Source organism: Ovis aries, chromosome 5 (assembly GCF_016772045.2).
Source record: "Ovis aries strain OAR_USU_Benz2616 breed Rambouillet chromosome 5, ARS-UI_Ramb_v3.0, whole genome shotgun sequence".
Lineage (NCBI taxonomy): Eukaryota > Metazoa > Chordata > Mammalia > Artiodactyla > Bovidae > Ovis > Ovis aries.
The window spans coordinates 28,552,638-28,564,898 of record NC_056058.1 but is presented as its reverse complement, the minus strand read 5'-3'; the positions used below and the strand labels follow the sequence as shown (position 1 = coordinate 28,564,898).

The window sequence follows — 12,261 nt, the reverse complement described above, 5'->3', positions numbered from 1 at the left end:
TGTTGCCTGGAAAATCCCATGGATGGAGGAGCCTGGCAGGCTACAGTCCATGGAGTCACAAAGAGTTGGACATGACTGAGCAAGCTCCTTTCGCTTTCACTTAACCCCAGGTTACACTTGCCCCTGTTCTGAAGGTCTGCTAGTCCTGGGTGGGAAAGCATGACCACCACACTGAAACCAAAACAGACCCCCACCCTGTTCTCTGGTCACTCTTAGCATGTGCATGCTCGGTTGCTCAGTCGTGTCCGACTCTTAGTGACCCCGTGGACTGTAGCCCTCCAGGCTCCTCTGTCCATGGGATTTCCTAGGCAAGAATACTGGAGTGGGTTGCCATGCCCTCCTCCAGGGGATCTTCCTGACCCAGGGATCGAGCCCACATCTCCAGCATGGCAGGCGGATTCTTTACCACTGTGCCACCCGGGAAGGTACACTCTTAGCATAATATCTTAAAACAAAAGTTGCAGGGTTCTCTCCTTACGGCTCAGACCCAGGCTATGACAGGGTAAGACAAGAGCCTTCTCTATGCTCCCCCCAGCCCAGGCTCTGCCCCTCTGCAGCCAAGGTGTTTGCACTATCAGTCTTGGGTCCTTGAAAGCAGCTCTGCCTTCCTTGGCCCAAATCCTCAGTGTGGAGAGAAAACATCCCCACCTGGCAAACTGCTAGACACAGTTCACGTGGCCTTCCCAGCTGTTTCCTGTCCATTGGCAACCAGCCTTTTATTCACAAAGGTTTCTAGGAAGCCTGGTGCTGGTCCCTTCCTAAATGAACAAGTTTCTTGTGCCTGCCTACTTTTGGCTTGGGTAGACTGTTGCCTTTTCATGTTCAATTTAACACAGTCCATGATTCAGAAGAACCGAAAAACTGCTGTATGGGGTTAAACTGGGGGTATAGCACCCTGTGAACTGTCCTTCAAGGGAACCCTGAGAAGATAGGACGACAACATGGGGTGAAAGACTGAATGCCCACCCCCTACCCACCGTGAACTGTTCCCCACCTCTTTCTCTAACCTCTTTTTCCTTTTTCATCGTTTCATCCCCATGCTTGGGGAAAGTATTTCTGTTCCTTTTGGTGGAAAATGGTTGCTATCACCAGTGTACATACGGCAGGTCTCTGTGGGGTAAGTTCTGTGTAAAGTCCTGTAACAGTATGAAAAGGGAAGGGAGTGGTCCTGCCACGCAGAGGGGGATTGTGTTTGTGGCATCGTGGAATCTGGTTGCTATCTGTGGGGATCAGAAAGGCCGTTGGTCTGGACGCAGCCTGGCCTGGACAGTTAATCATCGGATGGAGCTGCAGAAGAGTGTTTTTCTTGTAAGCAGCTGAGCCCTCCTGGAGACATATTGTCTTGGGTTTGTCTCTCCTCATCTCGAGCCATTCATTACTCACCTACAAATGCTGTCACCGAGCCCAGCAACTACGATGATCAGCTTCCTCAGTACTTCTGACATAAATAAAAAGGGAAAAATCTTTTCAGTACTATATCTTCAAGATTTTTTTTTTTTTAAGAAGGAGAGAGAGAGACAGATAATGCAGTTGATTTTCTATTCTGAAACATAAGAAATGTTGTGGTTCAGTTGTGTTAAAGACAATTTCTTCATGTTTAAAGTAAAACTGAAGAAGCTTATTACCACAGGATAATTAGCATTTTTTAGCTTTGTTCTTGTTTGAGAAATGTCTCAGATAGTGTAGCAATGAGGTGTATGTTTATTCCCTTACAGATATTCATCAATTATTCCTTTCATCCCATCCAGGACCGAATCAGTCTCACCAATAAATGAATATGTTAGAATATTCCCCACTGAACATAATAGAACCCGCTCTGACTCCATGCTTCCCTGCTATGCTGGCCGCATTGCTCTCCTCTCTCAGTATGATTCCTGGGAAGAGGAGTCTCTGCCTTCCTGCTTCCTGGCATTTCTGACTTTGTAGTGTCTGCACAGTCTGATGGCGTCTCTTCTAGAAACACTTTCTTAGCTCAGAGTTGGGTGTCTCAGACCAAGGCCTTTGCATTAGTTTTGTACTGCAGCATATAGTGGCCACAAACTTAGCATCTTTAACAAGATAATGTGTTACCTCAGATTTTCCATGGATCAGGAGTCCGGGCACAGGTTAGCCAGATTCTCTGCTTGTGGTCTCATGGGGCTGAAATCAGAGGCATCCAAGGCTGTGGTCTCATCTGCAGCTCAGGGTCCTCTTTACCATCCTATCCTCATATGAATGGAAGTCAGTTCCTTGCGGTTGTAGGACTGAAGTCCATTCTTTTCTTGCAGACTGTTAGCCAGGGACTGTTCTTAGATCCTCGAGGCCATCCTAAAATCCTAGCCATGTGTCCCTGTCATTACCCACAGCTCACTTCTTCAAAGCCAGGCCTCTGCTAGGACTGGGTCTCATACAGTGGAACCCAATCAGAGGAGTGACTGTCTTACCTCATTCACCAGTCCTCTCCAGATCCAAGGGAGGAATTTTGCAGGCATGTGAAGGAGGCAAGGTCTTGGGAGCTTCTCAGGATTCAGCCCCTCACAGCCCTTCTCCTCTGTCTGTACCTCATTCCCAATGTCATGGCACCTAGCTCTGGAGCTCTCAGTATCACTCAGATATTCTCCCTCCCAGTTTACAGACCCATATCCAACTGCCTACATGTTATCTCTGCTTGGATGCTGGCTTGACATCACCAGAATGGAACAATTGATTCCTTTGTGTTCAGTTCAGTTCAGTTCAGTCACTCAGTTGTGTCCGACTCTTTGCGACCCCATGAACCGCAGCATGCCAGGCCTCCCTGTCCATCACCAACTCCCGGAGTTTACCTAAACCCATGTCCATTGAGTTGGTGATGCCATCCAGCCATCTCATCCTCTGTCGTCCCCTTCTCCTCTTGCCCTCAATCTTTCCCAGCATCAGAGTCTTTTCAAATGAGTCAACTCTCCGCATCAGGTGGCCAAAGTATTGAAGTTTCAGCTTCAACATCAGTCCCTCCAATGAACACCCAGGACTAATCTCCTTTAGGATGGACTGGTTAGAACTCCTTGCAGTCCAAGGGACTCTCAAGAGTCTTCTCCAACACCACAGCTCAAAACCATCAGTTCTTCGGTGCTCGGCTTTCTTTATAGTCCAACTTTCACTTCCATACATGACCACTGGAAAACACCTACCCTTTTTTATAGAATAGGGGTGTGCATACTTAGGGATAACACTGGGCTGCTATTTATCTCTGTGGTCTTTTACTCCTTGGAAGAAAAGTTATGACCAACCTAGATAGCATATTCAAAAGCAGAGACATTACTTTACCAACAAAGGTCCGTCTAGTCAAGGTTATGGTTTTTCCAGTGGTCATGTATGGACGTGAGAGTTGGACTGTGAAGAAAGCTGAGCACTGAAGAATTGATGCTTTTGAACTGTGGTGTTGGAGAAGACTCTTGAGAGTCCCTTGGACTGCAAGGAGATCCAACCAGTCCATTCTGAAGGAGATGAGCCTTGGGATTTCTTTGGAGGGAATGATGATGAAGCTGAAACTCCAGTACTTTGGCCACCTCATGCGCAGAGATGACTCATTGGAAAAGACTCTGATGCTGGGAGGGATTGGGCAGGAGAAGAAGGGGACGACAGAGGATGAGATGACTGGATGGCATCACGGACTCGATGGATGTGAGTCTGAGTGAACTCTGGCAGTTGGTGATGGACAGGGAGGCCTGGCATGCTGCGATTCATGGGGTCGCAAAGAGTCGGACACGACTTAGCGACTGAACTGAACTGAAGACAGTCCCGCTTCTTGTTCCCTCTTCCTCTTGACGCCAGTCCTGAGCACACAGCCTCTCAGGCTTCTGAGAAGACTGGCATCCAGACCTTTGCAGTCTGCTTCCTGAGGAGGTCTGGGCTGGGGCTTCCTCTGCTCCAGCCTTTTCTTTAGCATCATGCTCCTGCTTTCTGTCTTTTACAAAGTTGTTAATCTCTTGCTTGGTGATTGCTCCTTCCTCCTTGCCCTGTTCTCTCTCTTGTTGTGAGTCCTATTTCCATTGGCATTCTTTTCTTAATGTCTACCAGGATTAAATTCAGGTCTATGAACCAGAAAGTCCACATGCCAGTAACTTTAAAATAGGAGGGTGGGAGGACTTTTTTTTTTTTTTTCCTAAATAAGAAGTGCTAAACAGGAGGTGCTCCTAAAAACAGGAGGTGCTCAGGTACTGACCATTTTTTCTGCTCAGTCATCTGGACACCTGTCTTCCATCCTCAGAACTCTCACCTCGTGGTGGCAGATGGTCATGGCAGCTCCAGCCATCACAGTCACCTTCTGGGAAGGAAGAGGTAAAGGGGAAACAGGACAGATGGTGCAAGTCAGCTGAGTGTGCTGCTCTTAGTATTTATGGAAAACTTTTCTTTATGACTTCTGATTACCTTTGGCCCCCACTCTTTGCAAGGGGGTGTGGGAAATTAAAGCTGAATTTAGCTAAATACAGTATTATTTCCAGTAATTTTGGAGTTTGATGATCAAGAGAAGGATAGACTTGGGTTTGCAGCTAACACTTTTACCCTTTGTTAGCAGCACTTCAGCTGTGAGTGGAGGAAGCAAACACAGGCTCAGCCTAACATCTTGAACTAGAAGCACTGAGCTATGAAATGCACAAGATTCCTTCTTTCAGCCTAGACTGGTTAGTGGTGAATATATGCTTATGAATGAGAAAAAAGTTTTATTACAGTTTTAGATCCTGGGGTTTAGCTGTGTATATTAATATTTTCTTAGAGGTCATTATGCCATTTCTTCTCATGTAAAGGAGCAATTTAGTAGGGCTTCCAAGTTTTTAAATTAGAGCATTAAAATATTTCCACTTTAGAGGCAGTGTGTTAGTTTATTATGCATTGCTGCTGTAAGAAGTTACCATAAACTTAAGGTAATGGCACCCCACTCCAGTACTCTTGCCTGGAAAATCCCATGGATGGAGGAGCCTGGTAGGCTGCGGTCCATGGGGTCGCTAGGAGTCGGACATGACTGAGCAACTTCACTTTCCCTTTTCACTTTCATGCATTGGAGAAGGAAATGGCAACTCACTCCAGTGTTCTTGCCTGGAGAATCCCAGGGATGGGGGAGCCTGGTGGGCTGTTGTCTATGGGGTTGCACAGAGTCGGACACGACTGAAGCAACTTAGCAGCAGTAGCAGTGACTGAACACAAATTTATTATCTTATGCCTCTCAAGGTCAGAGACCCAAATTGAGTTTCATTGAGCTAAAATTAAGATATGAATGGGTTGTAGGAGATAATTGATTCCTTTCCCTTTTCAGCTTTCAGAGATCACCTGGGCTCACGACCTTTACTTTGTCACCTAAGCCAGTCATGTATCATCTTCCATTCCCTGATTCTGGTCCTCCTGCCTCCCTCTTACAAGGAGCCTTATGATTACATTGAGCCCACCTGTATAATCTAGGATAATCTCTCCAGGGTAATATCATGTAATCAGATATACATAGTAGTACCTGGCCCTATAAGGTAATATTCACAGGTTTAGGATGTGGTAGGAGGAACCTGCAACAGGCAGCTCTAACTCAACTTCCAAAAGAATTTTCCTTTATTTATATTGTCCCTTAAAACTGCTGCCCAGAAAGGGCAGAGAACCCTTTAGCTGAGAACCATCACTCAGTTATCATGAACAAAATTTAGACCTAATGCTTAGGGATATTGGAAGGATCAGTCTTTTTTCAGTTCTTTTATTATAGAACTTTTAAGCAACCCCTCCATATGATGTGGTCTGGTTCATATGGCATTCCAGGAATGATGATTATCAGCAGTAGCATTTTGTTTTGCCTTTTTCTGTGAAAAATATGTAGAAAGACCTTTCATCAGAAATGTACTTCTTCCAACCATAATGTTATTGTATTCATTGATTTTGGAAATTATTAACTTCTATACTTTCTTTATAATTCACTTATGGAACTCTTAATTTTTCAGAAAAAAAATTCCAGTCTATTATACCAGATGATGTATAACAATAACAACTACTAAAACAGAGAACTCATGTTCTGAAACATGAATATTTAGGCCAGCTAACGAAAGAATTGTCGATAAAATTTCAGTGTATAGATATTTTACTTTCTTTTTATTGGAGATCACAGTGGTTCACTTTCTTTTATTGGCTTTTCCCTCAAATAATGTCTTTATAATCAGAAGACATTTCCTGTGTTTGTTTTCATTTCTGTCTTTATAGCTTAAGAAATGCATTAAAACTCCAGAAATTCCTTCTAAACATGTTCGGAACTGGGTCCCCAAAGTCTTAGAACAACGACGACAAGGTTTGGAAACATATTTACAGGTAAGATGTGTTTCGATCTTCAATTAATATAATGTCACTTAAAGAATCATATATTTCAGTGTTTTTTCTCAGAACTTATGGGTGAGATGCAGACCGTATCAAGAAGCCAAACATTCTGAATGAAAGGAAAGTTTAAAATTATAAATATGTTGTTGGTTGGTTCTTTTATCTTTAATTAGGTTCTATTTTAAAAGTGAAAATTTAGTATAAAAGTAAAAACAAGTGTACAAGATGTCTATTTTTTGTTCTATCCTACAAATTGCTTTTTTGTTTATAGCTTTCCTCTTCAAGATTCATCTCTTCCTCATAGGCTAAGATGGTAAAGCATCTGCCTGCAATGTAGGAGAGCCGGGTTCAATCCCTGGGTCAGGAAGATTCCCTGGAGAAGGAAATGGCAACCCACTCCAGTACTCTTGCCTGGGAAATCCCATGGACAGAGGAGCCTGGTAGGCTACAGTCCGTGGGGTTGCAAAGAGTCCGACACGACTGAGCAACTTCATTATTAGGGCTTTCCTGGTGGCGTAGTGTTCCTACCCTTTAGATGTTGAGTGTTCGAGAGAAAATGAGAGAAACTGCATTTTCAGTGGGCCTGGCTGGTACACGTCTGGAATCAAATTGAGAATAAGTATATAAAAATTGCCTCTGACAAAGTACTAGCTTCTTCAAAAAGTAGAATGTGTGTTTTTAAAACAATCCATAGGACTCTCTTTCCTGCAGCCATGAGGAGCAAACAGATCTACCTAAGTCAGATAAGACAAAGCAGTCTCTCTGCCAAGTGACAGAAAAAAACAAAAGGAAAGAGTGAGGCAATGTCAACTTCCCTGAGTTTTAAAACAAAAAGTGCTAGTGGCCTCAGGTGAACGGTCAGTGTAGCCATCATTAATCCAAAGAGCGCCATGTGGAGTAGGCGCTGAGAGGAGGGTGGGGGGCTTGGGCGCCTGTGTTCATCAGGACGTGAGTCCACTTGAGGGGCTGACGCATGAGGCTGACTGACCAGGAGTGAGGGGTTGGTGTAGGGGAATCTTGGCTCTCAAAAACTGGGCATCTCCTCAGAGTTCTGAATTTACCATGATGATCTAACCAGGACATGTTTCTTCAAAGAAGTTGGTGTTTGTCCACAGCTGTCTTTGTAACCCCCTTCAGCATTAACCCTCAGTGGATTTTGTTTGGGCAGGCAGCTATGGGCTTCATGAAGCCTACATCTGGTGTCCTCTACAGAGGTTTTCTGGTTGGTTGTGCTTGAGTGACTAGTACCTGGAAGCTCAAGAGAGGCTGTTGACACAGGCTTGTACTTAGGGATCAGTTCACAGGCCTCTCCCCCAGTAGAAAAATTGTCAAGGAGCCGTCTCTGGCCTCCCGCAGTTTTCTTGGTCTTTACAGTGTTCACAGGGGAAAGTTGGTGTGTGGAAACCCCCAGAACCCAGAGGTGGGCTGTCTTCACTCTTGTTCTGCCTGGGGATGTGGTAGATGGATCCTTCACTGCCTCTCCCCGGCAGTGGGAGATTAAGGGAAGCAGAGACTGCGCATGACAGGAAAGTGTGTGGCGTGTGCCTAGAGATTCTGTATATGGAGCCATGAGACTTCCAGAGCCTCGGGCTGCAACTGCAGAGCAAAAACCAAACCCCAAAACCCGAAAATGAGACTTTAGATGTTGTACGCAAAGGGTAAAAATGCATGCTCTCTATAATTATACGGGCTTGGTAAACAACGCATTTTAATTTGTAAGCCAGATTTTCCACAGATATTGTATATCTTCAAGCTTCAGTTCTGAAGAAAGCTTTGCTCTTTCCTCCCATTGTATTTGACACATGACTCCCATTACTACTCAGTGTAAACATTTTAAGATGTTTGTACTTCGGATATAAATATGCAGATAAAATCATCTGGCATAGAGAGGAGTTTACAGTGACACTCAAATTGAGCTTAGAATTTTCTATTCTCAGAAACAGAGCTTGAAAGATGTGGTTGAATGACTGAGAGTGCTTGTTTGCTTTTGTGTGTTTAATATTCAGTTTGTTGTCAGTTAAGTCCTGAAGGAGTTCAAGGATGCTTTCTCTTCTCCGCCTTTCCTCTGATTCTATCTGTGTGCTATGGGAGCCAAATGGAAGTTATAGAGATGAGTGTGGATGAAAGATGAGTGCTTGATCAATTCCCAGGGAAATGAAAACCCTGGCTTAGGGGTCACTTCTTAATAGCTTTTGGTGTTTAAGTCTCTTCAGAAGTAAGACAGTTCCCACTGTTTCTTCTGCTCACCTGTGTAATCCAGTTTGAATCCCACTCACCCCCTGTACCAGTCTGAGCCCCTGAGCGTAAGTACCACTAGCACTGCTTGGCAGGCAGCACTCTGCAGCGAATCCGTCTCAGCTTGAGGTATATGGGATGGCCCTGTTCAGGCCCATACACTTGAGAAAATATTAATACCCCAAGCCATAGCATCTTAAGCTCATAGAGATCTCAGACCTTATCCAATCCAGCTTGTCTCCTGCTCTTCAGTTAAGTTCATGAGCATCCCTCTGGTCTCAGTTTACCACCCATAAAACAGACAGATTAACTCTTGGAAGGGCTAGAGAAAACCCTTCCTTTTGTCCCCAAAGCAACTAATACACTCTAGACCATGGATGGGTTCAGCACACATTTCCTGAATTGGCCACTGCTCTTTTATTTCGGAGATGGAGAACCAGGATTCCAGTGGGGTTAAGGAACTTGCTCACTTCCTGGAATATATTAGTTAAAGAGATAGGATTGGAATTTTAATTTCTTAACTCCCAAGTTAGACTCTTTTTATTATGTACTGTAGGTTTTCTAAGTCAGGAGAAATTTTCAGCCTTAACATATAGTTTGTCTTAAGGATGATGATAATAAAAGTAAAGGAAAATAGCTTATAAACCATCACAATTTAACTGGCTGTCTATCCCCAACTTCTTTGATCGATAGATTTGTTTTATATCTTTGACTTCAATATTTAGAATCCTTTAAAAACTGTGAGCAATGTATTTTCTGTGTTAAGTCATCTGGATAGAAACAGAAATCTTAAGAATAAATTAATTTGGGTTTCCCAAACTTACTTGACCATCAGACATGGTTTATGTAATATTTTATCTCCCAGTTTGAGAGGATTTTCCACCTTTCCTAAGACCCCACTGAAACAAAAGTATAAAAACTTAAAAAGAAATAAACCACAGCAGTTAGATGGTGGATGGGCAGGGAAAAGAGGGGATCATCAATGGGGAAGAAAAAAATTGACAGTTTTTCTAGAAGATGGAATGTTCTGGTAGCATGTGATGGGTGCTGCACAGTGAAAAGCAAAGCTCAGCCATGAGAGCCTGTGTGGATGTGGGAGGCAGCCTACTCACAGCTGTGGTGGAGATAGTCTTCTGGACTTGGAGTCGGCAGGTGAGGCAGAGGCTGAGGTGAGCGGTGAGACTGAGCCCGGACGGGTGCCCAGGCTACTTACTCCGTACAGAATACATCCTCATGTTTATGGCCAAGTCCAAAATTTGTAAAGACTGTTTTCTTGAAAATAAAACAAATGCCAGAAAATACTAAACAGAATATCTGAGGAAGCTAAAGCTTCTAAGGTAGATATCAGGGCCCCCAAGTTGACAACCCCCTCCCCCTCCTCTTACCTCAAGGAGAAGCCCGTCAAACTGCACGCTCCACCCACACTTTGCCCTCAGAAGGAAGCACTCCTGCTGACTTGAGGAGGTCCCCTCAAGCTGCTTTCTGCAGTGAGATCTGATCACCAGGGATCTCCAAGCATTGACGAAAAAGGCCAAGATGAACGAAAGCACTAACTCTTCAGGAAAGAGATAATTCAGAACACAACGTGTATCATAGAAATGGATTTCATAAATCTCAAGAGCTTCCCAAAGGTATTACGCTCAAAAACTGACTCTAGGATACTGTGTGAAAGGCCCAGTCAGAGAACACAGGAGCGTTCTTAGCATTGGTTGTTTTCTCCAGTTGATGAAACTGTTTTATCCAATTGGTGGGGAGCTGCCCTCCCTAGCTGGGCAACTGTTGCACAGAGTACAGCAACAAAAGCTCCAGCAGAAGACAGGGGGACACAGAGTGAGTTCAAGCCTGATGTCCTCTTTCCTTCTGGTGGTCCAGGGAGAAGGAAGAGGAGAAAATACAGAAGTGGGGAAGAAAATAGTCAAAAGAGAAATACTTAACAATTCCACCTTTCCTCAGAGAAGGTTCTCCAACGGCAGAGCACAATGAATGAAGAAACCCTCTAATGCCTAGACATAATCTGGCAACACTTCAGTACTTCATCAAAGATGAAGACCCTCGATTTTTCTTCCAGAACGAGAAAACAGTGGTTAGCAAGGCGGTATCTTCACTTATTTATTTAAGGCTGATTTAATGGGCAAGTCTCTTATCATTCTTTATCAGCAACTTTAAATTGGAAGCTCTCATGATTTTCAGACAAGGAATTTCACCAGAACTTTGCATGAACAGCACACTTGTGCTGTTTATTGCAATAATGTGAAATTTATCTTTCTGAGAATGGGACTCATGTCTTATGTCACTTATTCAGGAACAGCACTTGTTCATGTTTTCATCTCTATCACATGGAGTGAAAAGTTACTAAAGTTTTGGGAGCTGGCCAGAAATAGCTCATAGTAACTCATGACAAAGGATAACCGAAGCTGATATTTTAATCCCTTAGAAAAAAGTTCATTTGAAGAAAATTGTGCTATATCTGAGTCAGGCTGGGTAGATGCAGAGTGCTATCTTCAAAGGACCCTGTTTACCTGGCTAGCCTGCCCCTCACTCATTCTTTAAATTATACTGTGCAGTATAATGTTCCATTCGGTCAGAAGTGTGAATTAAAGAGTATTGTATTTTTGACTTTTCCAGTAGTGCCTGAGGTGTCTGTTAAAATTGACCATGTGCAGTTGCAAATTTCTAATCCCTTGAGTGCAGTGAACTATATATAATCAGATGACATTTTAAAAGTGAATCTCCTGTATCTTAACTTGACTGCTTGATCTGTAAGAAAAAAGGTATGTTAAAATTCCCCACTTGTGTTTTCATGATTATTGATATAGTTGGGCTTAGTACAACCATCCATTTTTTGTTTGTTTGTTTGCTTATATTCAAATACAATATTTAATTTTTATCCATGTGTTTCATTAGTTCCCCTTTTGCTGAATTTTTCTTTCTTTGCTTGCTTTTGGACTGGTGGCAGATTTCTTCCTCCTTTTTCTCTTTCCATTTTACGCCTTAGTATGTATGAATCCTTTCAGTGATTCCCTATTATCTTTAGTTGCCTCCTGACATTTACAAGGACCTTATAATGTTTTAAATCTGATCACCTTGAACGTAGGACTCTGGGTTGACAATTCTAGTTTCTTTTCAGCACTTGGAAAATATTTCGAAACTTCATTTTTCCCCCATGGTTTCTGATTTAAATATCCATGGTCAAATTAATTGTTTTTCCTGTATATGTAAGATGTTGCTTTAAACTGGCTGTTTTCATCGTCTTTGTGCCTACTCTAGCATGGTGAAGGCAAGATGTTTGATTTATTTTGTTTATTAAAACAATTATTGTTCAAATACTGTCTAATCACTTAAACGTCTCAGGGCACAGAATGGGTGCTCTTATGTGCCGTGCTGTGCTTGGTCACTCAGTTGTGTCTACTCTTTGTGACCCCAGGGACTGTAGCGCGCCAGGCTTCTCTGTCCATGGCGATTCTCCAGGCAGAAATACTGGAGTGGGTTGCGGTGCCTTCCTCCAGGGGATCTTCCCAACCCAAGAATCAAACCAGGGTCTCCTGCATGGCAGGTGGATTCTTTACCAGCTGAGCTACCAGGGGAGCCCCAGGTACTCTATAAATGTTAAAGAGAGGAAGAAATATAGAAAACTTTTATTCTTGAAAAATAAAAATCAAATGGCATTTTTTTTCAAGATTTTGTCTTTGTCTTTGGTTTTCAGAAGCTTAATTATTATGTGTCTTG

General features: G+C 43.2%; 1 protein-coding gene across 3 annotated transcripts in view; it reads left to right on the top strand.

Moving 5' to 3' along the window:
* Nucleotides 1-12,261, top strand: part of SNX24 (sorting nexin 24) — a 172,575-nt gene that overhangs the window by 107,874 nt on the left and 52,440 nt on the right. For all 3 annotated transcript variants that reach the window (XM_015095949.4, XM_060415675.1, XM_060415677.1), the window contains one exon: nt 6,190-6,294. In XM_015095949.4, coding sequence (XP_014951435.1) covers nt 6,190-6,294 — 105 coding nt within the window. The remainder of the gene's footprint in view (nt 1-6,189; nt 6,295-12,261) is intronic.